Source organism: Anabrus simplex, chromosome 1 (genome assembly GCF_040414725.1).
Source record: "Anabrus simplex isolate iqAnaSimp1 chromosome 1, ASM4041472v1, whole genome shotgun sequence".
NCBI classification, from domain to species: domain Eukaryota; kingdom Metazoa; phylum Arthropoda; class Insecta; order Orthoptera; family Tettigoniidae; genus Anabrus; species Anabrus simplex.
In genome coordinates this window covers 1,104,921,911-1,104,948,933 of record NC_090265.1, presented here as the reverse complement: position 1 = coordinate 1,104,948,933, position 27,023 = coordinate 1,104,921,911, and the positions used below count along the sequence as shown (strand labels likewise).

The 27,023-nt window shown below is 38.3% G+C and overlaps 1 protein-coding gene across 3 annotated transcripts in view; it reads left to right on the top strand.

Moving 5' to 3' along the window:
- Positions 1-27,023, top strand: part of Rop (Syntaxin-binding protein Rop) — a 341,037-nt gene that overhangs the window by 225,513 nt on the left and 88,501 nt on the right. For all 3 annotated transcript variants that reach the window (XM_067137314.2, XM_067137313.2, XM_067137315.2), the window contains exons 7-9: positions 1,557-1,658; positions 17,293-17,500; positions 20,116-20,364. In XM_067137314.2, coding sequence (XP_066993415.1) covers positions 1,557-1,658; positions 17,293-17,500; positions 20,116-20,364 — 559 coding nt within the window. The remainder of the gene's footprint in view (positions 1-1,556; positions 1,659-17,292; positions 17,501-20,115; positions 20,365-27,023) is intronic.

Here is a 27,023-nt window from a genome sequence, read left to right as displayed (position 1 = left end):
CCAACTTACAGGATGTATAAAGGACCTGAAGACAGTAAAGGAATTTCTATACCTGGGGTCTGTCATCAATGACATGGGAAGCTGTGTAAAAGAGATCAGAAGACATATTGTCCTAGGTCATGCTGCAATGGTTAAACTCACTAAGATCTGGCAGAACTGGGCAATATCAAAAACTATGAAGATGCACTTGGTGGAATCACTATGGCTGTGAGTTCTGGACTGTGAATGCTAGAGACAAAAATCGAATTGATGCCTTTGAGATGTGGTGTTGGCAGAGAATGCGACATGTACCCTGGACAGAAAAAACTACAAATGTTTCCATTATGAATGAACTGAACATCAAAAAACGTCTATCTTCCTCTGTGAGAGTTAGTTTTACCTCCTGTTCCTTGGCCACATTTTCAGAAGAGGAGGAGAGGACTTTAAAAAGATCATATTGCAAGGCAAAGTTGAAGGCAGTGGACCACAAGGAAGAAGAGCAAGTAGATGGTTACATCAGGTGAAGAACTGGCCTACCTCTTCAGATCATGTTAAGGAAAGCTGAAAACCGCTCTGGAGGGAGGTATCTCGTCAAGGCTACATCACAGAAAGGATAGTTATGAGGTCACAATGCTCAGCATTGAGCAAAATGACTAATAATGATGAGTTTTGCTTATTTGTTATCATAATGAGTGTGTTCTCTGGTATTAGCTGTATAGTAACGTGTTCTGCAAAATGCCTGGTGATTACTTTTTTTTTTTTTTTTCGTCAATACAACCTTTTGTCATACTTTTTCCCTGCTGTGTGGCAGTGCTGTCTAGTTCTTCAATAACCCTAAGCTTTTCTTTAGCCATGAACGAACGATTACCAGAACTTGTAGCCATATTTAATACATGGTTCACACTTCATTCCTAATAGCCGGGTTGAGTGGCCCAGACGGTTGAGGCGCTGGCCTTCTGGCCCTTACGTGGCAGGTTCGATTCTGGGGTGGAATTGAAAGTTGCTCAGATATTGTCTGCCTCGCGTCGGTAGATTTACTGGCATGTAAAATAACTCCTGCGAGACTAAATTCTGGCACCTCAGCGTCTCTGAAAACCTTAAAAGAAGATAGTGGGACGTAAAGCCAATAACTTTATTATTATTATTATTATTATTATTATTATTATTCCTAATGTCCTACTTTTGCCACACAGTCCAAGGCCAGATAATGCTATAATAAAATGGGATCCGTTGTTTGAGATGAATTTGTACAAACCTTATTTCAAATACCTAATGTGTGCCACCCAGTTTTTCTTCACTAAATTAAGAAAAAAATATGCATGGAGTAATCGTGTATATACATTCATTGATTTAGGAGAGGATCATTATGAAATCATATAGCTCTGCATTTGAATCGAGCCTATAGCTCTGCGTTTGATTCGGTCTACAGAATGGAAATTATCAGTAATGTTATTAACAATTCCTGTTATTCTGATGATGGCTACTACTTAATAGTCAAAATATTTAATTGTAGAACATTGTGTTAAATTACCATTACAAACAAGTGAATGAGAAATGTATTTTTCTGTGTGTGATAGGTATGAAGCAACTGCAGGAGCGCCAGAGAAGGAAGTGCTGCTGGACGAGAATGATGAGCTATGGGTGGAACTTCGGCATCAGCACATAGCTGTTGTATCACAGTAAGTCATTCATTGACTATTTTGTTACCTGTTTTTTTCCCCTTTTCATCAGTAATATTGCAGCACACAGTATAGTTAGGCGTTAGAAATTAACGTGAACGAATGGGTAAATTAGTTGATTGTTGAAATTGAGGGTTAGAATTGTTCCAGAGTATATTATTATTATTATTATTATTATTATTATTATTATTATTATTATTATTATTATTATTATTATTATTATTATTATTACATACATTATCATTATAGACTGTTATGCCTTTCAGCATTCAGTCTGCAAGCCTCTGTGAATTTACTAAACATTGCCACAATCCTCTATTTGCAACTAGTGCTGCGGCCTCATTTAGTTCTGTACCTCTTATCTTAAATCGTTAGAAACAGAGTCTAACCATCATCGTCTTGGCCTCCCTCTACTTCTCTTACCCTCCATAACAGAGTTCATTATTCTCCTAAGTAACCTATCCTCCTCCATTCACCTCGTATGACCCTGCCACCGAAGCTGGTTTATGCATACAACTTCATCCATCGAGTTAATTCCTAACTTAGCCTTTATCTCCACATTTGGAGTGTCCTCCTGTCATTGTTCCCACTTGTTTGTACCTGCAATCATTCTCGCACCATGTCTGTTACTGCTAACTAATCAATAAAGTCCGCTTGGTGGCCATGATCGTTGTGTTGGAGTCTAAATGGTCTGACAGCGAGGTTAGCCGGTTCGAATTTCTTTGGTCGAAAAAATTTTCATCATCAGAATGTTGGTCGGCAGGGTAGGGGAGGTTTTTGTGTACAGTTTTTAATCACTAGAAAAAGCCTGTATTAAGTTCCAAACCTCTCCGCAGTACTCATATGGAGTGAGGGCATATGACGCTGTTGATGGTGATTCGTCCGTAGGATGGGGACGTAAAGCCTTGAGCAGACCTCTTGGTGCTATTCGACAGGATTAGGCTATGTGCCGGCACAGAGTTTCACTCTCTCCCTTCCTTCTATCATATATCACTTCATTCATTTCTTCTCATTAACTCCTCTGATGAGGTTGACGTCAGGAAGGGCATCTCGTCCTAAAAACCTGCCATGACCAATTCATCTCACCTAATACCCGAACCCGTAGAGAAATGGGACAAGGGTTGAACAAACAAACAAACTTCCAACTTATGAATAAGATATCCTGAGCCCACCCAGCTTTCGCTCCCGAATAGCAAAGTTGGTCTGAAAACAGACTGATGTAAAGATAGTTTCGTCCGGGAGCTGACTTCCTTCTTACAGAATACTGTTGATCACAACTGCGAACTCACTGCATTAGCTTTACTACACCTTGATTCAATCTCACTTACTATATTACCATCTTGGGAGAACACACAACCTAAATACTTGAAATTATTGACCTGTTCTAGCTTTGTATCACCAATCTGACATTCAGTTTTGTTGAATTTCTTACCTACTGACATCAATTTAGTCTTCGAAAGGCTAGTTTTCATACCGTACTCATTGCACCTATTTTCAAGTTCCAAGATATTAGACTGCAGGCTTTCAGCACAATCTGTCATTAAGACCAAGTCTTCAGCATAGGCCAGACTGCTTACTACATTTCCACCTAACTGAATATCTCCCTGCCACTTTATACCTTTCAGCAGATGATCCATGTAAACTATGAGCAGCAAAGGTGAAAGATTATAGCCTTATCTAACCCCTGTAAGTACTCTGAACCAGGAACTCATTCTACCATCAATTCTCACTCCAGCCCAATTGTTGACATAAATGCCTTTGATTGATTTTAATAATCTACCCTTAATCTCATAGTCCTCCAATATGGCAAACACCTTGTCCGTCGGTACCCTGTCATATGCTTTCTCTAGTCTAGATCTACTAAACATAAACATAACTTGTCTATTTCTCTTGAAGCATTTTTCAGTTATCTGCCGCATACTGAAAATATGATTCTGACAACCCCTCTGTGGTCTGAAACAACACTGGTTTTCATCCAGTTGTCGAATCTGAAGGTACCATACCAACACTCCATGCTAATCTTATTACTCGTGAAGCCATTTCATTCATGCCTTCTCACTATACATCACCATTTCAGGTATCATTTTATCTATTCCTTCTGCTTTATGACAATGGAGTTTATTTACCATCCTTTCCACTTCCTCAAGCGTAATTTCACCAACATTTTCTTCCTCCCCTTGGCTGTTTACAACACCACCAGGAAGATTATGTTGAGATGATGTTCAAAATATTCCCTCCACCTCTCCAGTGATTCCCTGGGATCTATTATGGGTACACCTGAATTACCCAAAACTCTGTTCATTTCCTATTCCCCTCCCTCCCTCAGATTCTCTATTACTGTCCAGGAAGGTTTCCCTGCTGCTTGACCATGCCTTTCCAGGTTATTACCAGAATCTTCCCACGACTTCTTTTTGGATGTCTGCATAAACCCTTGTTTGGAGCTATTTCTGATAAGCCTTCTTTTTATGTTTACAAGCTGCTCTCACTTCATCGTTCCACCAAGATGTTTGCTTCTTCCGATCTTTACACACAGTTGTTCCTAGGCATTCCCTTGCTGTTTCTACTACAGCATCCTTGTTTGCCATCCACTCTCTTTGCATATCCTGAACCTGCTTACTGTCCACTGTTCGGAATTTCTCACTAATCATATCCATGTACTTCTAATTTCCTCGTCCTGGAGATTTTCTACCCTTGTTCGTTTGCAGACAGATTTTTTCTGTCCTAGGCCTAGAGATACTTACTTCACTACAGATCAGATAGTGGTCTGTATCATTGAAAAATCCTTGGAAAATTCGTACATTCCTAACAGACTTCCTGAATTCGAAGTCAGTTAAGATATAGTCTGTAATGGACCTGGTACCCCTAGCCTCCCATATGGAGTGGTGAATACCCTTATGCTTGAAGAATGTATTCGTAACTGCTAAATCCATACTGGCACAGATGTCCAGCAAACGCTTACCATTCCCATTAGCTTCCATATCTTCCCCACAATTACCAAATCACCCTTTCGTATCCTTCAGTTCTATTTCCAACTTTCGCATTGAAATCGCCCATTAACATTATACTATCCTTGCTGCTGACCCTGACTACGATGTCACTCTATGCATAAAACTTGTCACCTTCATCCTCCAACTGCAAATCTACCCACATCATTCGCTCATTTACATGCCTAACAGAAACAGTTTGCATGCAATGGTATTCCTGATGAACAGCCCTACCCCCAGACTCTGCCCTTCCCTTTTTAATACCTGTCAAGTCACTTTATAATCTCCTATTTCTTCCTCGTTATCTCCCCTTACCCGAACATCACTTACTCCTAGCACATCCAGATGCATCCCCTTCGCTGACTCAGTCAGTTCTGCTTTCTTTCTTCCATAAGCCCCATTAATATTGATAGCTCTCCATCGAATTCCATTTTGCTCGCCAAGTTGTTTCCAAGCAGTCCTTCGCGTGTCAAATGGGAGTGGGACTCCGTTACTCCCATAGGTCTGAGGCTTGCTTAAAATGTTCTGAGCTCAGTAAATTTTGTGAAGTAGGATGCTACCCTACTTGCACATATTCCAAGTGGGGATCTCCCCTCTAACGGGTTAGGGACCATCAGTGGAATTGTATAGTCCTAGCCGTCTGGGCACAAAGAGGGCCATGACTCAGAATATGTCTGAGATGCCCACTTCCATTCCATAACAACTAGTATCCTGACTTTTACATTACAAGATGTTAGAATCATTCCGTATTGACGGTTTTCACTTTACAATGGCGAAAAATGAAAGTATTCTCCTAATCAATACATCATATATTCCGTCATTAGACGGAGTAAACAAGATCAGACATGTTTCGGCTCGTTTGAGCCATCTTCAGTGAAAAAAATTAGGGGGGTTGGAATAATTTACATAATATGAGTTGAAAAAATGCTAAAAAACATAATGAAAGCGCAAATGAAAAAACAAACAAAAGAGAGCCTATACGGAAACAAAATTAGCACAAATATACAATATTTACATCAATATGCAGAGCAAAAAACAACTTGTGACAAAATTCAGTGAAACAGGTGTTAATTTGAAATAATGATTGATACTAAAAACTGCGTTAACCTAAGAAACAAGGGAATGAGAAAACAAATGATGCAGATGGAAATGAATAATAGTAGCACATGGTGAGGTTGTGGACCTCATAGTTTCCAAATTATTGGTTTATAAAAATCACAAAACAGTTTGAAATCACTGTCAAAATCATCTTAGTGGAAACCCATCACATCAAACTGGTCAGGAGGATACTCACTGCAGTGTCTGCAGTGGCCTGTGCTGGTAGAACGTCTCAGCAGAGTACGTACTGGTGCAACCATCGCGGTCATCTTCAACATTTCCCTCCATTCCAAACAAGTTAAACCATCTCTTCTGGTAACCCAAGAATTAGCAGCAGGAACTTGAGCAAATAACTCAACACCTCTTCCTTTTTGTGGATATGCACATCAAGCTTCAAATTCGCGTGTTCTAAGTATATTGCGCAGTTGTCTAACAGATTTCGTTGATGTCTCTTCATTGAGTTGAAGTTCAGATAGGCAGCGAGTTTTTATTGCTGTGAAATTTCGAACAGCATGTACATGCGAATCATTCACAGCTTCTAGCTTAAGATTGATGTTCAGCTGTTGAAGGTACGCTTCCCAAGTAGCGCGCATTAGTGCTAACTCTTTATATTTGTGGCTCGAATAGATCATACTGGTCAGTGTGTCACTCGGAAGTTGTAGAATTTCTTTAAGGGCGCTTCTGATAATGTTGTCGGCTTTTAACAGACTTGATTTGGGAATTTTCTCAACTGAAACAGTCTGGAAGGGGTATATCAGTGTAGGGCCAATAAACTGATTTATTACAGTCAATTTTTGATGCGGTTGGAGTAAGTGAGTCCTGGTAATCTGATCTAAGTTAGCTTTCAATTTTTCAAGTACCTGATGTTCATTGAAGACTAAAGTCTGTCTGAAAGTTGCCCCTAAATATTTTATTTCTTCACTATCATTTATACTTCTAATGTTTCCAGAGACCGTCACGATATCATCAGAATGAAGTTTACCATTTTCTATAATAATGGCATTTGATTTGTCTGCATTTATATGCAAACCTATTTCTTGAAGCAGATTTATGACAGAAGTGACTAGGATTGAAGCTGCTGCTTGGTCTTTAGCTATGATCACCAGATCGTCGGCAAAGCATAGGAATGTTAAAGGTACAGTGTTAGGACTCGATTGAAAACCATACATTTCTGATACTTTGATGTCTGTGAGTTCATCAAGGATGTGGTTTATACCCCAGTTAAATAAGAAAGGTGAAATAGGATCTCCTTGCATCACTCCACATTTGATGTTTATCTTATCTGTATGACCACGAGCAGTTTGAACTTGTGTTGTGTTTTCTGTGGGAAGGTTGACTAGTAACTTCTTAATGGATCTGGGTAGTATAGAGTTCTCTGTTGTCACCTTTAAGTGATTGTGTCCAATACTATCGAACGCTTTGCTGGTGTCGAGGAATACTACGCAGCCTGAAATCTTTTTCATTACAGCTGTTCGTAAAATGCCATCAACAATATTCACGTTAATGAAAGAGCCAGGGGTCATGACAAAACCTCTTTGGACCTGGTTCAAAGGGATGTATTCCCTTACAATTTTATCAAGGATCTTACTTAATATGCGCCGAATAATGGAGCAAATACTAATCGGTCTCCATTTGGACAGATCATTCTCTTCACCGCCTTTATGTATAAGAACAGTCCTTGCTGCCTTAAGAACCTCAGGAATGAACCCACTTTCAAATATTCTTCTGATGATATGGGCTAAAGTATTAGCAACAAGTGGATCATAAACAGATTTCAATAAAACCTTATCCAGACCTGGGCTAGTGTCAATTGCTATGCTCTTGATAATAGAGAAAACTAACTCTTGAGATATTGAAATTGTATCATCTAAGGTATCATTCTTATAATCGATATAGGAATCTCTCATGCAATCATTAGGAGTTTCAAATCTGTTCCTAAAATATCCTTCAACAACATCTTTCTCTAGTTTCAAATTATTAGTTCTTTTGCCACTTAAAATTTTTCTAATTGCTTTCCTCCTTTCGTAAAAATATTCATATTGAGTCAGTTCATACTCAAATTTAGCCTTCCGACGTTCATGATCATTCTTAGAGGATCTCTGTCGGTTACTGGAGGTTTTATACTGCCGGTTGTTATTTTTGTAAGTGCCACGTTTACGAGCTTCAATATATCTAGTAACTGGACTCTTTGGACCTGGCAGTAGGTCTGTAGCTGTGGCAAGGAAGTTTACAAAATTAGTGACTGGTTCATTGAATTCAGCATCACTCAATTCATGCTGAAAAATATCTAGCCATTTAATCAGTTCGTCGTGGTAAGGTTTATTTTTTTGCTCTCTTTGATCAGAGGTTATTTCCAACTTCATTGACTGATCATTTTTACTAGAAATAGGAATAGGATCTGAAGGTGGAATTTTAGACTGGCTAGATGTAGTCATAGATGGATTCAACAAGCAGGCTCTGTATTGCTCTGGTTGTGATTTACTCATATGTATCTTAAGGCCTTTATACATTTGCCCGCAAAATTGACATTGTGTTTTGTTATCAGTGGTACTCTTATTGGTGTCATTTGCAGCCATAGTGCAGGATGTATAACCTCAATAATATAGTTACAGATTATATTTGTCAATGATGATAATTTATTAGGCCCATAGACATTATTACTATGAAACTGTAGAATATATCAGAAAGTAGGGATGTGTAAATTATTTCGTCTTGTAAATGCAAATCATGAATTGGTTTTATAGTGGGATATTTAAAGAGAGTTAAAGATGGCTAGAAGAGAGAAACAAAAATATTGAGAACATAGCCTAATTGAGACGTTGAATGATTAATGGACACAGAACACTTATATGATAACAAGCGGCTACCTTAGTAATATGTTGGAATTACCGCCTAGATGTCGTTGGTTTATCTGTAGCTTCTCTGTATACACTTAAAGCTACTGGACATATAAATCAACGCTGAACAATATAAATCAAAATGGCTGTCATCTTGGCAAAAATTCAGCACACTTATTTAGTGAAAATTTTCTATAATGGGAGCACAGGTATGATAGATAACATTAACTGGGGCACTATACACCTCAATACGCCACAAAGTACACGAATCAGCCTATAAATAAACATAATTCAGCGTATTAAACCACTAATGCCACCCACTTATTATTATTATTATTATTATTATTATTATTATTATTATTATTATTATTATTATTATTATTATTGTAAGTCCTTTTCCACCTTGATGAACCAAGCTCCTTTGGTCTTTTTATCCAGAAAGTAGGCAAAGATATGATTGGACTATCTATCTGAACTCATTTGTGTTAATTGACTATATTTTCAAATGATGTTCGATATCTTTTCCAACTGTGAATATAGCTCATGGTTTTGCCTTTTTCTGTACTAACCATTTTCTTTGAAGAGGCCCAAGACTTACCTCAGGATCTTCCTTTCCTTGACTTCAAGGTTTTCTACCAAACCCTCCTTATTCATCGTGAGGCATTCTGTTGTTAGAGGGCCTCTGGTTGATTGACCATACAGTTGTGTCTCAGATTGACATTGTAGGACACTGATCATTTAGTGTAGATGTCTTTGGTTCGTTGTTATGCCATTTCAATCTGATCGATCCTGGATATGAATGCTGCTTTTACAGATATGGTAGTTTCTATCTACTAGCCTAGGTATTTGGACTTCTTTGCCTTCTGTATTCTCCTGTGCTAACTTTGTAGGCACTGGCTTGATGTTCGTCATGAACTCAGTTTTCTTGAAAGAGATCTTGTGTTTTGGGTCAGTTGATCTGTTCTGCAGCTATGCCAATGTAGTAGGAAAAATTACAAGATCTGCAAATGCTTGACAGTCAGTTGTCATGTTCTTACTCACTCCTACAGCCCAGTCTAAGTCAGTTTTCGATACCTTCTTTACTTAGTTCTGTGTGCTACTTTGGATATCTTTCTCAGTTATTATTATTGTTGTTGTTGTTGTTGTTAGCATATGATTCATACAAGGCAGTAAGAATAAAAGAATATGTACTATATATACAATTTACAGCATTAGGACCAAAATGAAATTAACTTTAAATATGGATTAGTAGATATTTAATCCATTCAATTGCTTGTGGATTAGCTGCATGAGGATCTTCCAAAGACCCAGGGTACATATGTAGGGGGACTCCTGTACGATATGCTTAATGGTTTGTACTACATATCCTCAGTCACAATGAGGCGAGTCTATCCAGCTCCACTGATGTAAGGTTGCACCGGTTCAGGCAGTGCCTCATTGAACTCTGTTCAGTCGTGACCAGGTAGCCCAAGCGATATGAAATCCAGTTTGTTTTATGGTGGGGTCATGGATTTCAATCAGACCACAAGGTAGAGATTTAGACCACTCATCCTTCCATATATTTTGGGGGTCAAACAGAGTTGAAATCTATATCTATATATATATATATATATATATATATATATATAAAATAAGAGTTTTGTCTGTACATTGCTCAGAATTTAAAACGGATGGTATTTCTGTATCAGTCGTGTCCACAGTAACAAGGAAATGCACTTTTTAATTTTCCGTAATTTCTGTCTGTCTGTACACACATCACGAGAAAACGGCTGAAGAGAATTTAATGAAAATCGGTATGCAAAGTCGGGCAATAAGTCGCTACAATCTAGGCTATAAATAATGTTAATCAAGCTGAGTGAAATGGTAGTTTAGGGGAAGGCCTAAAATTTAATTCTCAAATATTCATGTTATTAGTGGTCGTATCTTAATGAAAATTGGTATTCAAAGTCGGGAAATGCGTCGCTATAATCTAGGCGATAAATAATTGTATTCACGCTGAGTGAAATGGTAGTTTAGTGGTAAGCCTAAAATTTAATTCTCAAATATTTGTTATTAGTGGTCGTATCTTAACGAAAGTCGGTAGGCAAAGTCAAAGAATAACTCGCTACAATTTAGGCCATGCATAATTGTATTCAGGCTGAGAAAAATGGTAGTTTAGGGGAAGGCCAAAAATTTAGTTCTGAAATATTGATGTTATTAGTGGTTGTATCTTAACGAAAATCGGTATACAAATTCAGGGAATAAGTCGCTATAACCTAGACTATAAATAATTTTATTCATGCTGAGTGAAATGGTATTTTATGCGAAGGCCTAAATTCTCAAATGAAATGGTGTATGGCTTTTAGTGCTGCGATGTGTCCGAGGACTTCAACTCGCCAGGTGCAAGTCTTTTTATATTACTCCCATAGGCGACCTGTGTGTCGTGATGATGAAATGATGATGAAGGCAACACATACACCCAGTCCCTGTGCCAGGGGAATCGAACCCGGAACTCCTGTGACTAAAGGCCAGCACGCTAACCATTTAGCCATTGATATTCATGTTATTATTGGTCGTATCGATATAAATACTACATAACTAAAGTTATTTAGTATTAAATTTCCGATCATTTATGTCTTATACATTGTTAACGTACCGGCTATTATCACAGAGATATTAACACATTGCTGACCGGATGCTTGAGCTTGTCACATACCCTGTGGACCGGACATCTTTCTACTAAGCATACTAGGGTGCACTTGATTATAAAAATGTACGTAAATATTAAACCAGTCAAGATTTTATTTTTAAAGTTGGTATGAGTACTCAACCAATGCCCCTAGTAGTACTTCAACATATCTAAGATAAGCAAGCAAATGCATGTTAATTCAACAACCCATGATTAATGTTTACATCGTTGTCGTCATCTGAGTCACTTGAATAAATAAACACACTATGTAAATTACGGCATGTAGAGGCTTGAATATCACTTCCACCATCACTCTCGCATTCAGTTTCCACTAATTCATTATCACTATATCCATTTTGAACGATCATCGGCATATAATTCTTATCGTCGTCAGCTAACACCGTATTCCGCGGGCGCTCCATCTTGTCATTGACTGAACCGGCAGAAAGAAAGTCGACGTTTCGAAACTAAATCAAAGAATAAGAGGCCGTGAATAAAAAGAAAGTGGCAGATACACATCTACGATTTATTCTACTCAATGTGCAAGTTCGAAATAGTTCAATATATGATCAAGAGATGTCACAGGAAGACCGAAAACAATGTTGTGAATAAAACCGAGATTTTTCGGGGCCCGTCACCTACCGCTGGCGAGCGTACTAAGAGATTTCTCGGGGCCCGTCACCCATGTGTTAATGAATTTGGATTTTTCTTAACAAGTCCATATCAACGCCAAGTCACAAGAAAATGTGTAAACAGAATTTAATGAAAATTCGTACGTAAAGTCAGAGAAGAAGGAACTACAGTCTACGCTATAAAGAATTTTAAAAGACACCCTAATATCACAAAGTCGAAAGGAAACTAAATGTGAAGGCCTACAATATAGAAAGCTCATAAAATTGATCAACAATAACATTACATTGACCATTGTTGTTATGTGCTTTGTGTCTTCTGTTGTCACTCATTTCCGATAGATAAGGTTACTGCTGCGTAACGAGTATTTTTTAAAAATTTACCTTACATTGCACCGACACAGATAGGTCTTATGGCCACGATGGGATAGGAAAGTGCTAGGAGTATGAAGGAAGTGGCCTTGATCTTAATTAAGGTACAGCCAAAGCATTTGCCTGGTGTGAAAATGGGAAACCACGGAATACCATCTTCAGGGCTGCTGACAATGGGATTCGAATCCACTATCTTCCGGATGCAAGCTCACAGCTGCGAGCCCCTAACCACATGGCCAAATCGCCCCGTCGTACCGAGTGCAATAGCCTGCCCAAATATTGGCGGGAAGTAGGTGGGAGTTATATAACTTTCTTCTTTAGCATGCCATTCCTCTGGTTCATAAATTTTCTGATACTACTGGTACGTAACACACTGGTTCATCAAAGCATTCAAGCTATTCAATCCCTACTCTGAGGCATTGATTGGAATGAGCAGTGTGCATATATCATAGATCGGCACCGCAGTGCTGTTCGTTAAAAGTGAGAAAATGTGCAGTTTTTCATTTGATCGAGTAGTTTATATGATAACATTGCTTTTAATTGCTACTTTCCTACTGACGTTTTTGTAATGACCTATGTTGACTTCAGGTAGGAAAACCACAAAGTCAGTCTTTCTGAAAATCCCGTAGCGAAGCACGGGTACATCAGCTAGTAACTTTATATAGCAGTCTTGTAGGCTGGTTTCTGTGATTTCAGCCTGGATTTAGTTATTTGGTTGAAGTCTTAGTGGATTGGGAGAACGTTTTTGGAGGGACCATGGAAAAAGCATGTACAGTATGGGAAAACGGAAAATTCTGAAATGAATTAAAACCATCAACAATTTGGCTAAACATCACAATGATTAAATATCTTACAAACACTCCAAAACAAAACAAAAGCAAACTACAACCCGAATGGTTCTTGTTCAACCAAGCGACCACTGCTCAGCCCGAAAGCCTGCTGATCAAGAGGTGACGCGTGGTCACTATAACGAATCCCGTCAGCCGTTATTCCTGGCTCTCTAGATCAGAGTGGCCATCTCACCCTCAGATAGCTGTTGAGTTAATTCTAATAGTGTAGGCTGAGTGGACCTAGCCCTCATATTCGGGTAAAAATACGTAGCTGGGGATCGTACTCTGGGCCTCCGGCTGGGAGGCAGGAATGAGTTAGCTGGAAAATTTATAATGTAGAATAATAGACTATTTATATTGGTATTATAAATTTATTTATTCGGGACAAATATTTCCACTACACCATGGAGCCGGCTTACGAAACACCTGATATAAATGTTGATTCCCATAGGGAACCTGAAATATTTGTCCCGAATAAATAAATTTATAATACCAATATAAATAGTCTATTATTGTACATTATAAATTTTCCAGCTAACTCATTCCTGGCTAAATTTACTCATTCGGGACAGATATTTCAGGTTCCCCATGGGAATCAACATCTATATCATCTGATGGCCAGGCAGGCATCAATTTTTGGTAATGAGACAGTCTCTCATGGTGCATTGGCAGTGCCAGTGGCTCCAAATAGTCTACGCAGCGGCCTCCATGGTATGCGCTAGCCATGCGTCTTGGTGGGTGTGCTATTTACCAAATGATGAGCTCGACTTAGCACACTGGGGTGAAACACTGGCAACCAGGAATAGCTGGAAAATTTATAATGTCCAATAACAGACCATTTATGTTGGTATTACAGAACGCCTACCTACAAAAATTACACGAATTAAAAAACTCAATATTTTAAATTGTTTTACTGCGGAAACTTATTCAGGTCAGCAACTTTGATCAGCCATGCTCATCAGAAAATACGCTACTAAATAATGCCAAGCCCAACAGTCAGTTACAAGTGCTTTGAATTCTGTAATCTAATGAATAATGAACATCTGATACAAAAGTGCCCAACATGATCACTTCTACAACAATCACTACTGACCTGCATTTAGGGCAGTCGCCCATATTCCCTATCTGTTGTTTTCCTAGCCTTTTCTTAAATGATTGCAAAGAAATTGGAAATTTATTGAACATCTTCCTTAGTAAGTTATTCTAATATTTAAGGTTATAAACTTCATAATTGGTTCTGTATTGAGTTGAAATTACACATAAAGTAAATACAAAAAATTATTTCCACCATCTCAATACATATTAATCCTGCAATGTTTATAATAACATTACAATATTATTAGGTACTAGTTTTGGTTCTGTTAAGAACCATCATCAGCCAAGCCATGACAAGTGTAAATTATATTGCTAAAACAGATTGATGTAGTGAAATGAAATATGAAATAATGGCCTAAAATTGGGTGAAAATGATATACATATGAAAGAGAAACGGTGGTATGCGACAAAATTATTTAAAAAGTGACAATAAAATCTTTAAAAACATAGTAGTATCAATTATTATCTCAAATAGAATGAACAGCTCTAGTTGATGGAGTTGCACATTTAAATTGGTTGAATAAGATATAAACAAAGTCCAGAGTTTCCGTTAGGTTCTAGATGATGTGGATTGACATTGCGCCGAGGGAATTTTTGTTCAAAAGTCCAGAGCGGAGTTTAAAAGATGTCAGAGCTGTAGAATGTATCTTGAGGTAAATTGAATCTTGTTGTGGTGCAAAGTAGCTGACTTCTTTGCTAGATTCAATTTCCTAGTAAGTTCCTTCAATTTCTCCTTACTTCCACAACCACTTCCACTTCCACAACTATTTCTTTCCAACCTGCACCTCCTTCTTAGTCTCTTTTCTTCTCTGTTATAATATAGTGGATCTTAACCATTCCTTACCACCTTTAAATGTACAAACCTATTATCACATTCCTCAACAATTGCTTTAAACCCATCCCAGAGTCTGTTTACATTTTTATTTACTGTTTTCCACTGATCATAGTTACTTTTTAAAAACTCCCTCATGCCTGTTTTATCTGCCATGTGGTACTGCCTAATAGTCTTAATTTTAATATTTTCCTTTCTTTCACACTTACTTTTAACTACGACAAAAACAGCTTCGTGATCACTAATACCATCTATTACTTCGGTTTCTCTATAGAGCTCATCTGATTTTACCAGCACCATATCCAGAATATTCTTCCCTCTAGTTGGTTCCATCACTTTCTGAATCAGCTGCCCTCCCATACTATTAACTTATTTGCCATTTGTTGGTCATGTTTCTGTCGTTCACATTAACTTTCCAATTGAAATTTGGTAAATTGAGATCACCTGCTACAATCACGTTTCTTTCCTTGTCATTTCCTACGTAGCTGATTATCTTATCAAATAATTCTGAATCCGTGTCAGTGCTACCCTTTCCCGGTCTGTACACTCCAAAGACATCAAGTTGCCTATTGTATTTAGAGATGAGCCTTACACGTTGAATTTCATGTTTGTCATCTTTTACTTTTTCGTAACTTACCAATTCTTCTTTCACCAGAATGAATACTCCCCCTCGCACCATTCCTATCTTATCTCTACGATACACACTCCAGTTACGTGATAATATTTCTCCATCCATTATATCATTTCTCAGCCATGATTCAACTCCTATTACAATATCTGGTAAGTACAGTATATATCTATTCAGTTACTTAATTCTATTCCTTTCTTTACAATACTTCTACAGTTGAGCACTAACTTTTTTATGTCATCCCTACTTGTCTTCCAGTTCCCTGCACCCTTATCACCGCTCCCTCGGCCACTGCATATCCCTGAATGTACCTCCCTATATACCTTCTAAACAAATTTCCTAACATATATGTATCACTGCGGTTTAAGTGAAGGCCATTTGAGCGCAGATCCCTATCTCCTACCCACCCATTAGGATCTAGAAATCTCACTCACAATTTCCCACATACCCACTCCTTAGTCTCCTTTAAATCCCCAATCACCTTCCAGTCATTATCCCATCTTTTATTTTTTAATCCTCCCTTGTCATTTTTACATCGGTGTACTGTTTGTAGTAAGTTTCTGAAAGTCTTGTACTTGGCCTACGGTACAATGACTTTTAAATGTTATGTTGAACTTGTGATATGGTTCTGAATGTATAAATTCTTAGAAGTTCTCAGAAGCATTATATTTCATTCTGCCTGTCACTAGTCAAAAGCAAATTTGGGGGGGGAGAGAACTATCAAAACTCCTGAAATTTTGGTTCATTGGTGACCTTGAGCTTGGCTCAAATGCGCGTTGAGTCACTCCCTGCACAAAAGCCAGTATGTGGGAAATGATACAAACTTCTTCAGTGTTTCACTGTGCATGTAAAAAAAAAAGACTGTGGTTTTTAAATGAGGACATTTCCATCTTACATTAGGACCAAAACAGTACTGGGCAATCCCAAGACCTCCCATAGCATTATATACTGTACGCCTATGTTAGGGGCAACATCTGTTCTGGTCTCGAGACACAATCGTACATAATGCCTGCTGGTGCCAGAAGATTGGGTGCACCGGGCGAGTTGGCCGTGCGTGTAGAGGCGCGCGGCTGTGAGCTTGCATCCGGGAGATAGTAGGTTCGAATCCCACTATCGGCAGCCCTGAAGATGGTTTTCCGTGGTTTCCCATTTTCACACCAGGCAAATGCTGGGGCTGTACCTTAATTAAGGCCACGGCCGCTTCCTTCCAACTCCTAGGCCTTTCCTATCCCATCGTCGCCATAAGACCTATCCGTGTCGGTGCGACGTAAAGCCCCTAGCAAAAAAAAAAAAAAAAAAAAAAAAAAAAAAAAAGATTGGGTGCATCATTGAAAACTGCAACACTGTGAAAGGTTCAACTTAGGTAACACTTCAAAATGATCCCTGGTAGCGGTGTTCTGCATCTTTGAAATCCTGCAGTCATAGAGAGAGAGAGAGAGAGAGAGAGAGAGAGAGAGAGAGAGAGAGAGAGAAAATCCACTATGGATAGCTATGAAGACAATATAGGTTAAAAATAAATATCATGAATTTTAATTGGGATTTAAAGTCTGTTATTCGCACTATTCTTTATTTTTGGAAAGCTACCCCCTGTGGGATTTTCTTGTTTTTTGTAAGAATTTCCTTTCAGCATCTATTTTCTTTTCTTTTTTTTTTCTTTTCAGAAATGTGACAAAGAACCTGAAGAAATTTATTGATTCCAAGCGAATGCCGCAAGGAGACAAACAATCGATGCGAGACTTGTCAACTATGATCAAGAAGATGCCACAGTATCAGAAGGAACTGAGTAAATATTCAACTCATCTTCACTTGGCTGAGGATTGTATGAAGGCATACCAGGGCTATGTGGACAAGCTGTGTAAAGTGGAACAGGTGATAAGTGCTTATTGTTAAATATATGTTAGGACTCAGAAATATTGTCTCACAATGACATTGCAAACATAAAAGTGTGTGCATTTGCACTGAAATTTGGCTGTTGCATCCTTAGAGGTTTGTTTCCTGTCTTTTCAGTTTACAGATCTTGTAAATACCCAAGAATAAACTCATACAGTCATTAAATTCAGCACAAATTTGAGGATTATGTATGAAAATGTCCTCAGTGCAGCAGTACATTATTTATATGTTTGTAATTAAGAGACCACAGTTATGATTTAAATAATACTAGCCTGAAAAAAAAAAAAAATTGTACAGAACAAATTAAAGTAGGTGGGTTTTATTATTGTGTATTAGTTTTTGTGTAGGGTGGTGCTGCTTATGGTCTGGAAATCTGCCTCTGCAGCGCCACCATACAAGTTAGAGTTTTATAGAGTTAAGTAGTTTTAAGGGTGAAATAGTAGATATTGTTTGTTTAGTGTAGGGTGGCACAGCCCAAGGTCTGGTGATCCGCCTGGGGGACGCCACCAAATTAGTTAGGGTAGGTAGTTTTAAGAGACATAGATTAGATATTGTTTGTTTAAAGTTTGTTTTTGTTTCTGTGCGTTTTGTTGTCTTTATTGCCTGTTGCCGATTCCTCCAACTGCCAAAACTGCCCACATCATTCGCTCATTTTTTAACACCTGTCAAGTCCACTTTATAATCTCTTCTTCATTATCTCCCTTACCCGAATATCACTTACTCCTAGCACATCCAGATGCATCCTCTTTGCTGACTCAGTAAGTTCTACTTTCTTTCTTCCATAAGCTCCATTATTATTGATAGCTCCCCATCGAATTCCATTTCATTCGCCAAGGAATCCCTCGCCTGTCAAATGGGAATGGGACTCCGTTACTCTCATAGGTCTGAGGCTTGCTTATAATGTTCTGAGCTCGGCAAATTCATGAAATAGGACGCTACGCTACTTACAGATAGTCCGTGAGGATCTCTCTTCGAACGGGTTAGGGACAACTGGTGGATTGTATAACCGCCTGAGCACAAGGAGGGACTTGACTCATACCTTCAGATCTGATGACCGAGATGCCCACTCCCATTCCATAGCAACTGGTATCCCGACTCAGGACCACTTACTAGGCCACTCAGCCGTTGCCCGTGATTTACTAACTAGGACGTGACTACAGTAACCCACACCATGAGCCATGAAAATATGTATGATGACTTAATTCAATACCCAAATTTACTAACTCAAATGCAAGACCTAAAGGGAGAGCGCACAGAGAATGAACCTGAGAATAATAATGTGGGTCTTTTATTTTTGGTAGAGGGTACAACAAAAGCCTATTAAACAATTCCCTCTTATAAACCAATAACATTTAATTTTGAGTGGAGTGAGTTGATTTACACAACTTGACATGGGGTAAGGATATAATAAGACCAGCCCAAAAAATTCTCAAAGAAAACAGTATCTAACTCTGCAGTGTACTATTATTTCTGAAGCAAACAAGTGAGTCAACAACATTTAAACACAATTCCAGAAACAAGAGAAATAACTAACCAAGCAGGGAATAATTTAAATACTAAAAGGTAACGGCCACTTGCACATATAAAAGAAATACTCGTGGCCGTCGCATATAGGTAAAAAAAAAAAGTTTTTGAAAGAGAAACAAACAAGGCAAAAATTCTTAGGATATTAATTTTTACCATTTCTTTTGTTATTTTCACTCAATAACACACAGGAACGGTGGAATGTTCTTGCACGTTCATCGTGCTGCCATGGGATAGTTACAGTTACTTCAAGTTCCCTAACTGAACACCTACAGACTAGATTTTACATGTGAATGAGTCCATACAATTTTACAATATTAGAAGTTTTGAGAGTTCTCATAAATTTGGCCTGGATTAAAAATCCAGACAACAAAATTTTATTTATTTTGTCTTGTTCCTTCCATTTTCCTTCTCTGTTAGCCTGGATAGCCTGACAAAATATTTTGTGCTTTATTCAGATAGATTCTTCTCTCTTTAAAGTGAAATATTTGAGCTATTCAGAAGCTATATTTATTTCTAACACAGTTATGATAAACTTATTCAGAGGTAAATTGGCAGCCCTGCATTTGTTGAATTGACGGTTCAGCCATTATATAAATTATCCGCAATAATGAACCTCATTCTGGCCAAAAAAAAAAAATTACAGCCTACAAGGACAGGTAATTGTTACAATTAAGATTATTGAAATGTTGTGGGATAGCTAGGTGAGATATTGTCATTGGTCCGTCAAAAACCACTTTGTGAAGTATTTTAGCTTAGAACTTTGGCTGGTAAGGTTTTGTCAACCAAGGTTCAATATTATGCGAATATTGTCGAAGAATTATAGTATCTCTCTTCATAATATATGTTCTGCGGGTCAGTATTTCTCCAAAAATATTACAACACAGCGTTTTTTGCAGGCACAACAACGGTATGTTAAATTGGCTGGAGGGTTAATGCAGATAAAATAAAGGTACTGTTGAAAATGAAGGTCTGGCTTGCTTCACTTGAGTGTTTTTTTTCTGATAGCCACTAAGTTGAGATGATCAATATGAAACATTTCTTTATTTATTTTGTTTTTTTTGTGCCAGGATCTCGCTATGGGAACAGATGCAGAGGGTGAACGAATTAAGGATCATATGCGCAATATTGTCCCCATCCTGCTAGACCCAGCGGTTTCCAACTATGACAAAATGCGTATCATCCTTCTGTATATCATCTCTAAAAATGGGATCAGTGAAGAGAACCTCAATAAGCTGGTTCAGCATGCACAGATCAAGCCAGAAGAGAAGCAGACCATAGTCAACATGGCCAACCTTGGTCTGAATGTAGTTGTAGATGTAAGTATGACATTGTAGCTGAATACTCACATATAGGTATACTCATCTGTGATGTTGAAGCTGTGTATAACATTCTTATATATTTTAATGATTTCATTCTTGAACTCTTGAGTGAATTTCTGAAAGAAATTTCCATTATGGTATTTTCTTTTTGAATACTCTGTAAGAAGGGACTATTTTCCCATCAGTAGGAATTACAAACATGTTCTTTTCAGTTCTTATTCTGCACATAACCAAGATTTTTACACTTCTGTTGCTTCAAGACGTCAAAATTGATTGGGGTTTTATTGCAATTAGCTATCTGTAATGATATATACTGTACCTAATTACTCCTTTTCTCAAGTACGCAACAATGACATTTCCTCAATTTATCCTTGACTTTTCATCATTCTCTGACAGAAGGCTGTCTGGTGATGAAGGGAAGGAGTTCTTCTTCCTTTTCTTCTTCCTTTTCTTCTTCTTCTTCTTCTTCTTCTTCTTCTTCTTCTTCTTCTTCTTCTTCTTCTTCTTCTTCTTCTTCTTCCTCTTCTTCTTCTTCTTCCTTTTCTTCTTCTTCTTCTTCTTCTTCTTCTTCTTCTTCTTCTTCTTCTTCTTCTTCTTCTTCTTCTTCCTAAAGAGTTAGCTATGTGGTTTAGATCACATAGCTGTGAGCTTGTGTTTGGGAAGTAGGAGGCTCAAACCTCACTGTTGGCAACCCTGAATATGGTTTTCCATATTTTCCCATTTTCACACCAAGCTGTTCCTTATTTAACCCTTTACGTCATTTGATGACCTGTGGTTGCGCGCGGTGTTTTGGTGCATTAATCCAACAATGAGCTCAAATTGCAATGGTGCAGTGCCTCTCTTCTCTTCATGTAGTAAATTCCCTTTGCAATATAAGCTCTCACTATACACTTTGTAAGGAACTATAGGATTGTACTGCTGGTAAACAATAGTGTCTGTATTTCTGTGTGACACTGGGATTGTTGAACAGTTTTTCATTGGTATTCTGTATTCGTTATGCAGAAGAACCAGTTTTGCGGTAATGATAAGAGTTGGAAAGCACTTGTGGACAGTGTTTTAGATGGCAGTTAGGCCTGTGGCAACAGTGACATTTTGGAAAATGAATCTGAATTCGAGGGAAGTGATAACAACAGTAAAACATACTACAGTGCAAAGAGCATTGAAGAAAGTGAGAGTGAAAGTTCTGCGCCAGGTCTTTCCAAACCCGCGCGGCTGGTGACACAAAAGAACTGTAGTTATTGGAAATTGGAGAATAAAGATAATCCTGATATATCAATCCTAGTCCTGTCTTATATAATAGGAATTAATTGAGGGATGTTCCACCATTCATAATACATAATATTTATTAAGTGAATGGTTTCGATTCCCTTCGAATCATCAGTTTACAGTAAATAAATAAATCAAAGGATCTTAACAACAATCAACATGAGATCTGCCTTTAAAGATATTTACAATGGTTGACATGGGTTATGACATAACACATATTTACAGAACGTCCTAGGATCTAGGTCACAGATGACTGCAGTGCATTTGTACAATGTTGAACAGAGCTTTAAGATAATGCATAAAATCTTGAAGTTGAGGAATACTGTGAGGTTCTGATTTGTTACTGTGGATATAAGAAACATATGTTAAAATGTTCAAATATTCATAGTTGAATCGTCGATGGAGGGTAAAAACATGTATCAAACTTGACGATCTTGTAAAGTGCCTATGTTAATACAATTTTCAGTTAAAACGATTAGCTGAGGATTTGGGGAAACATCCATTGTTGTTTTGTAACATCTGTTTGGTTTGTTGAAACTGTCATTGTTATTGTTGTTGAAGTAAAAGTTGAATGATGGTATGGCCTTGGTTGTATGACACAGTATCATAAAAGGTGGATGTTCCCTTGTTTCTCACTCTCGTTAACCTCCCACCAGAAAAGTAGGAGGTACACCTACACAAAATGACAATATTCACTTCTTCATACAGTTGTTATTGTGTAGATAAGCACTCTCCTCGTCAGACCCAGTTCTTTTATATTCTGAGTCTATCTAAAGATGGCAGTGTATGAAGATGTCCTTCTGTGTTTCCATGTTTGTTCTAGTCTCCTATTTCCGTTAATTCTTCTTCCCACACTGACCTGGCATTGTGTTCGTCATATTATGTGTGTTATTCCCCTCTCTCTTGAACTTGATTTAACATATGTTCAAATAACTCCGTATCTCATTCAAGAAACTTTCCACTTTTAGATCCTTGAAATGCTTTCCCTGATTTTTTTTTTTTTTTGTAATGCAAGTGTAGTTTAGACTAAAATCACACATCAAAATCAACTGTAAACTTGTACCTGATGCTTGATTTCTGTGTTGTTTAAATTGGAAATCAATGACTTTGAGCTTAAAACCAGCACTGTAACTTGAAAATCTCTCTTATGGTTTGCAGAATACTAAAAGACTTCTTCTTCTGATATATTCCCACAGCTAAGTGAAGAAAAGTGTTTTAAGGACATTTTAAAAACTTTTTTTTTTTCATAGAGCCAAACCTCTATGTTTTAAGACCATCTCTAAAACAACTGTGTTTCATATACATTGTTCTACACGCGATATGGCTGAAGATGATCTTTAAATAGGTCAAAACTAGTCCCACTAAATTTTTTAATTTGTATTGAAAAGGTGGATTTAACTCGCTTATTTTAATTTGGTTTAATCAAAGTTCAATACGGACCCATAAAATTTCTCTAGTTTCTCTAGATCGTGGATTGTTCCCCGTAGATTTTCTACGGTAGTGCCTTCTTGTCTCCCTCTGATCTGCAAACTTGGTCCGGACCATCTCCCTGTACCCATCTTTGATGGCAGTGTTCTTCTTCAAGGCTCCAACATTGAACCTCCTCATCTTCTGGATGTGAGCTTTCCTGATGTTGGCTATGTGTTTTCTGTACTTCAGGAAATCCAGGTAATTATCAGCATTGATGTCCGCATCTCCCCTTGTCCTCATATCCATGACATCCAATCCATGCCTCCATCTATGAGGACTGGGTCGATTTGGTTCTATGTCTCGCCGTCAGGGGATTTCCATGTTACTGTATGGACCCTCTTGCACGGAAAGTGCTGCTAATGCTCATCTGATGGTCAATGGCAGAGTCAACTAGTCTCAGGATGTTGTCTTGTTGCCCTTTGTGGGTGTGCTCTCCTGCCAAATAGCTGACCTGAACATCTCCCTCCTTATTTTAGCGTTCATGTCGCCAAGGATGATCTTGATGTCATGATGTGGGGCAGCAGAATACTCTCTGTCAAGGACAACATAGAAGGTGTCCTTATCTTTTTTAGAGACATTTTCAGTTGGTGCATGCACGCCGAACACTGTCGCATTGAACAGGGAGAACTTCAGTATGAATGAACACGGCCTTGAACTCCAACACTGCTGATCTCTCTCTCCTGGCAACCATGAATCACATGCCAAGCTGGCTCCTCGCTGCTCCACTGTAGAAGGGGTATAATCTCGTGAGTCCATGTCAGTGCCCTTCCATCGGATTTCCTGCAGTGTGGCTACAGAAATGTTGTAGCTTTTGAGGACTTCCTTCATGTTCGTGAAGGCTCATGCTCGGAGAAGACTCTTGGATGTTCCAGGTGGAAAACACATCTACTCATTTTCCTTTACCATGCGTTGTTGTTTAAGCAGCAAACAACCTTCCGGTGGGGGGTTGCCCCCTTTCAGCCATCAGGATGGCTATTGTTTCTGTCTGGGAGGTCCCATAGCCTTTGCGGATCCCTCCTCATCCTGCAAGGCAGCAGGTCTCTCTGCTTGAACTCCATGCAGAGGAAAGGTTGCCCCTTTTGCTGGCTTCACCTTATAATCTTCACTGTCTCTGCCGTTGAGGTCTTCGCATGTATCCCTGTGCATGGGGCCCATGTTATACTCCATGGGACTAGGTCCCCACCAGAAGTTAGCTACCATTTCAGAATAGTAATGTTGCCCACCCCTACGACGTGGATGTGCCTGGCGAGGGTTGTCCATGTAGACTCATAGACATTTTCCTGTATGATATCTCATGGACTGAGTTACGGAGACTGTCTGACATGTTATATACCTTTATAAGATAATGAGCTTGCTTTTCAGCTATCAGTATGATGAAATGTTTTATCTTGCAGGAGTACAAAATTAATATACATTTGATAGAGGCGAGATGAATTTCAGATTGCTCCTGACACGATCAGTTTATAACTTGATAGAGATTAATGATAATGGTTGATCTTAAGAGTGGAATTACGGTATAGCTCTGTTTCTTGACTCTCAATACTTGGTTATGATTTAAATAGTATCAGATACCTGAACATTTTGTCATATGCAGTTTGTTGTTCTGCAGTGTATAAAAATGTGTGCTTTAAGAAAATCCTTCAATATTTTTGTCTCATTTATACTTAAAGAAGGAATAATAGTACACAATTAAGATTACCTTTGTGTTGTATTTACTTTCCTTGTCAAGAAAGAAGGCTTTTAAATTTTAATATTTATACTGTACTTAAACCATTGATTCATATTATTGTTACTATTCTATAGCTCTGTCACTATTTTATAATCTATGAACTGTTGTGAAAAATGTCAAAATTGGTCTGTAAATGATCATACTCAAAGCTTACATACAGTGTTCTTTAATGGATAAAATATTGTGTGGATTTTGTGGGATGATAGCATTAGTTTGTCAGTGTTCATAATTCAGGAGTGTCTGTTCAAAAGGTGCTATTTCCACTTCAGATTTCTTTTTTAGTATTTCATCCACATGCATTGCAGTAGTTGAATGTTATCAAATCCCATGAGCAGTCAAGACCAGAAAGATGTAATTCCTTAAAAGTAGTGCCATACCCAATCATGGGTACATTTGATGTGCCTTTTATTATACAGTACATTTCTTTGTATTTTTCCACAACTTTCTTCGGGTGGAAATAGCGCCTTTTCAATAGATGTTCCTCGGTTGTTCGTTCCTGTACTTACTAACTTGTTTGTGTTTTTTGGTGCTTTCTGCTGATTTTTTTCTTTGATAGAAAGTATTTTCTGTGCATCGCCACCACCTCCACCACCACCATTGTCAACATACCAACTCTCCCGACGTAGTAGAGATCTGCTTGGCTGGACTACCTTCACACTGATTAACCGATGTCAGGATGACTGAAATGCAGTGTACTACTATTTCTTCACCTTCTCTTGCACATGAACAGCAGTCAGTCAACTGTTTCAAGTGTTCATACAATCGTTTTGGGCTCATCATCAACACTCAACCATGGGACATGTGCATCCTACCCTAGGAGCAAACCTTCTAGAGCTCAGTATTGCCATCTGTAATGCAAAATTGGAAGAGGTAGACCAGTTTTCATACCTCATGAGCATTTTGCCTGAACTATGTGTTTCGGAACATGATATGGAAAGTTGACTTTGTGCTGCCCACTTGGTGTTTGTTCAACTTTCCCCATTGGGTCTTCAGTAATCAAGATATGACTGTTTTTATCAAACTCTCAATCTCAACATTTCCAATGCCAGACAACTTGATACCTGATTCGAAGTGCGAGGGGGAAGGACAAGCAACAATCAGAAGCTGTGCGCATGTTTCATCGTGTACTACACGTGGTGGAAACATTGAGTTGGAACATAGATAAGCCTCTTCTGAGTGAGTGTAAATGATGATCAGCAAGAATGAATACCTCTGTGCAGGAAAAGTGTAGTACTGAAACTGATATAGTCACTAAGTTTGGGAGATGTTGCGAGGAAGGAGCCAGAAAATGGCTTCTGGAAGCTGTACAACAGAAGTGGTGAAGTGCTTGAGAGTAAGAGCCTAAGTTCAGTTAAAATGTTGATTAGAACATCAGGCACAGTTAAAACTATTTTATTTCAACCTACAGCAACTCAGACACAAGAAGCATTTACATTGCTTTCTTAGCCATTCGACAGTGCATGCTGTTATGTCTTTGGAGCAGAGAGCAAGAATGTGAGGTTCTGTTTCCAGTTCATTGTAGTGGCATTAGTAGTTACTAAATATTTTTATGTAGGGTCATTACTGTCTTGGCAAAGTCATATTGAAGTAATTGTTCTACAGTATTTGTTGGCAGCTTTTGGTGCTAGTAATTAGCATTTATTATTTATGCTGGATTACAATAAAGAAAGCACTAGGGAGCTAATATTTGTAGACAATGGTTAGCTAACCTGCCATACTGTTGAGCAATCCTTGACATTGCAGGCTGAATTAATCTTTGGTACTAGGGTGTGTGGTAGCTCAAGTAATCTGAGCCAGTTTGTATAGACCCTGTACTGCTGTGACTAAAGAAATTGAGCACTCTCACTAATAGAATCATTTTTCAATCTTGAACAGCAACAATCTCACAGTTCTTGGGAAAACATGTCTTGCATTGTGGAAGTCATAGTCATTGGCATAGAAAAACGGGACATTCACACTACATGAGTAACACATAGCTTCATCGCTACATTCTTTATGATGAACTCTGTTCCGGTACAAGTCTCCAAGGCGCCTCTTTGAGATGCTGTAAAGACCAGTTTAACCCCTCAGCGCCGACCTCTATACGTGGTATAGACCCCCTTTTCTTCCGTAGTCGCCGACCTCTATACGTGGTATAGACCCATATATGGTTTTGCATTTACGGCTATATCGCGAAGAGTTTTGGTGTTAT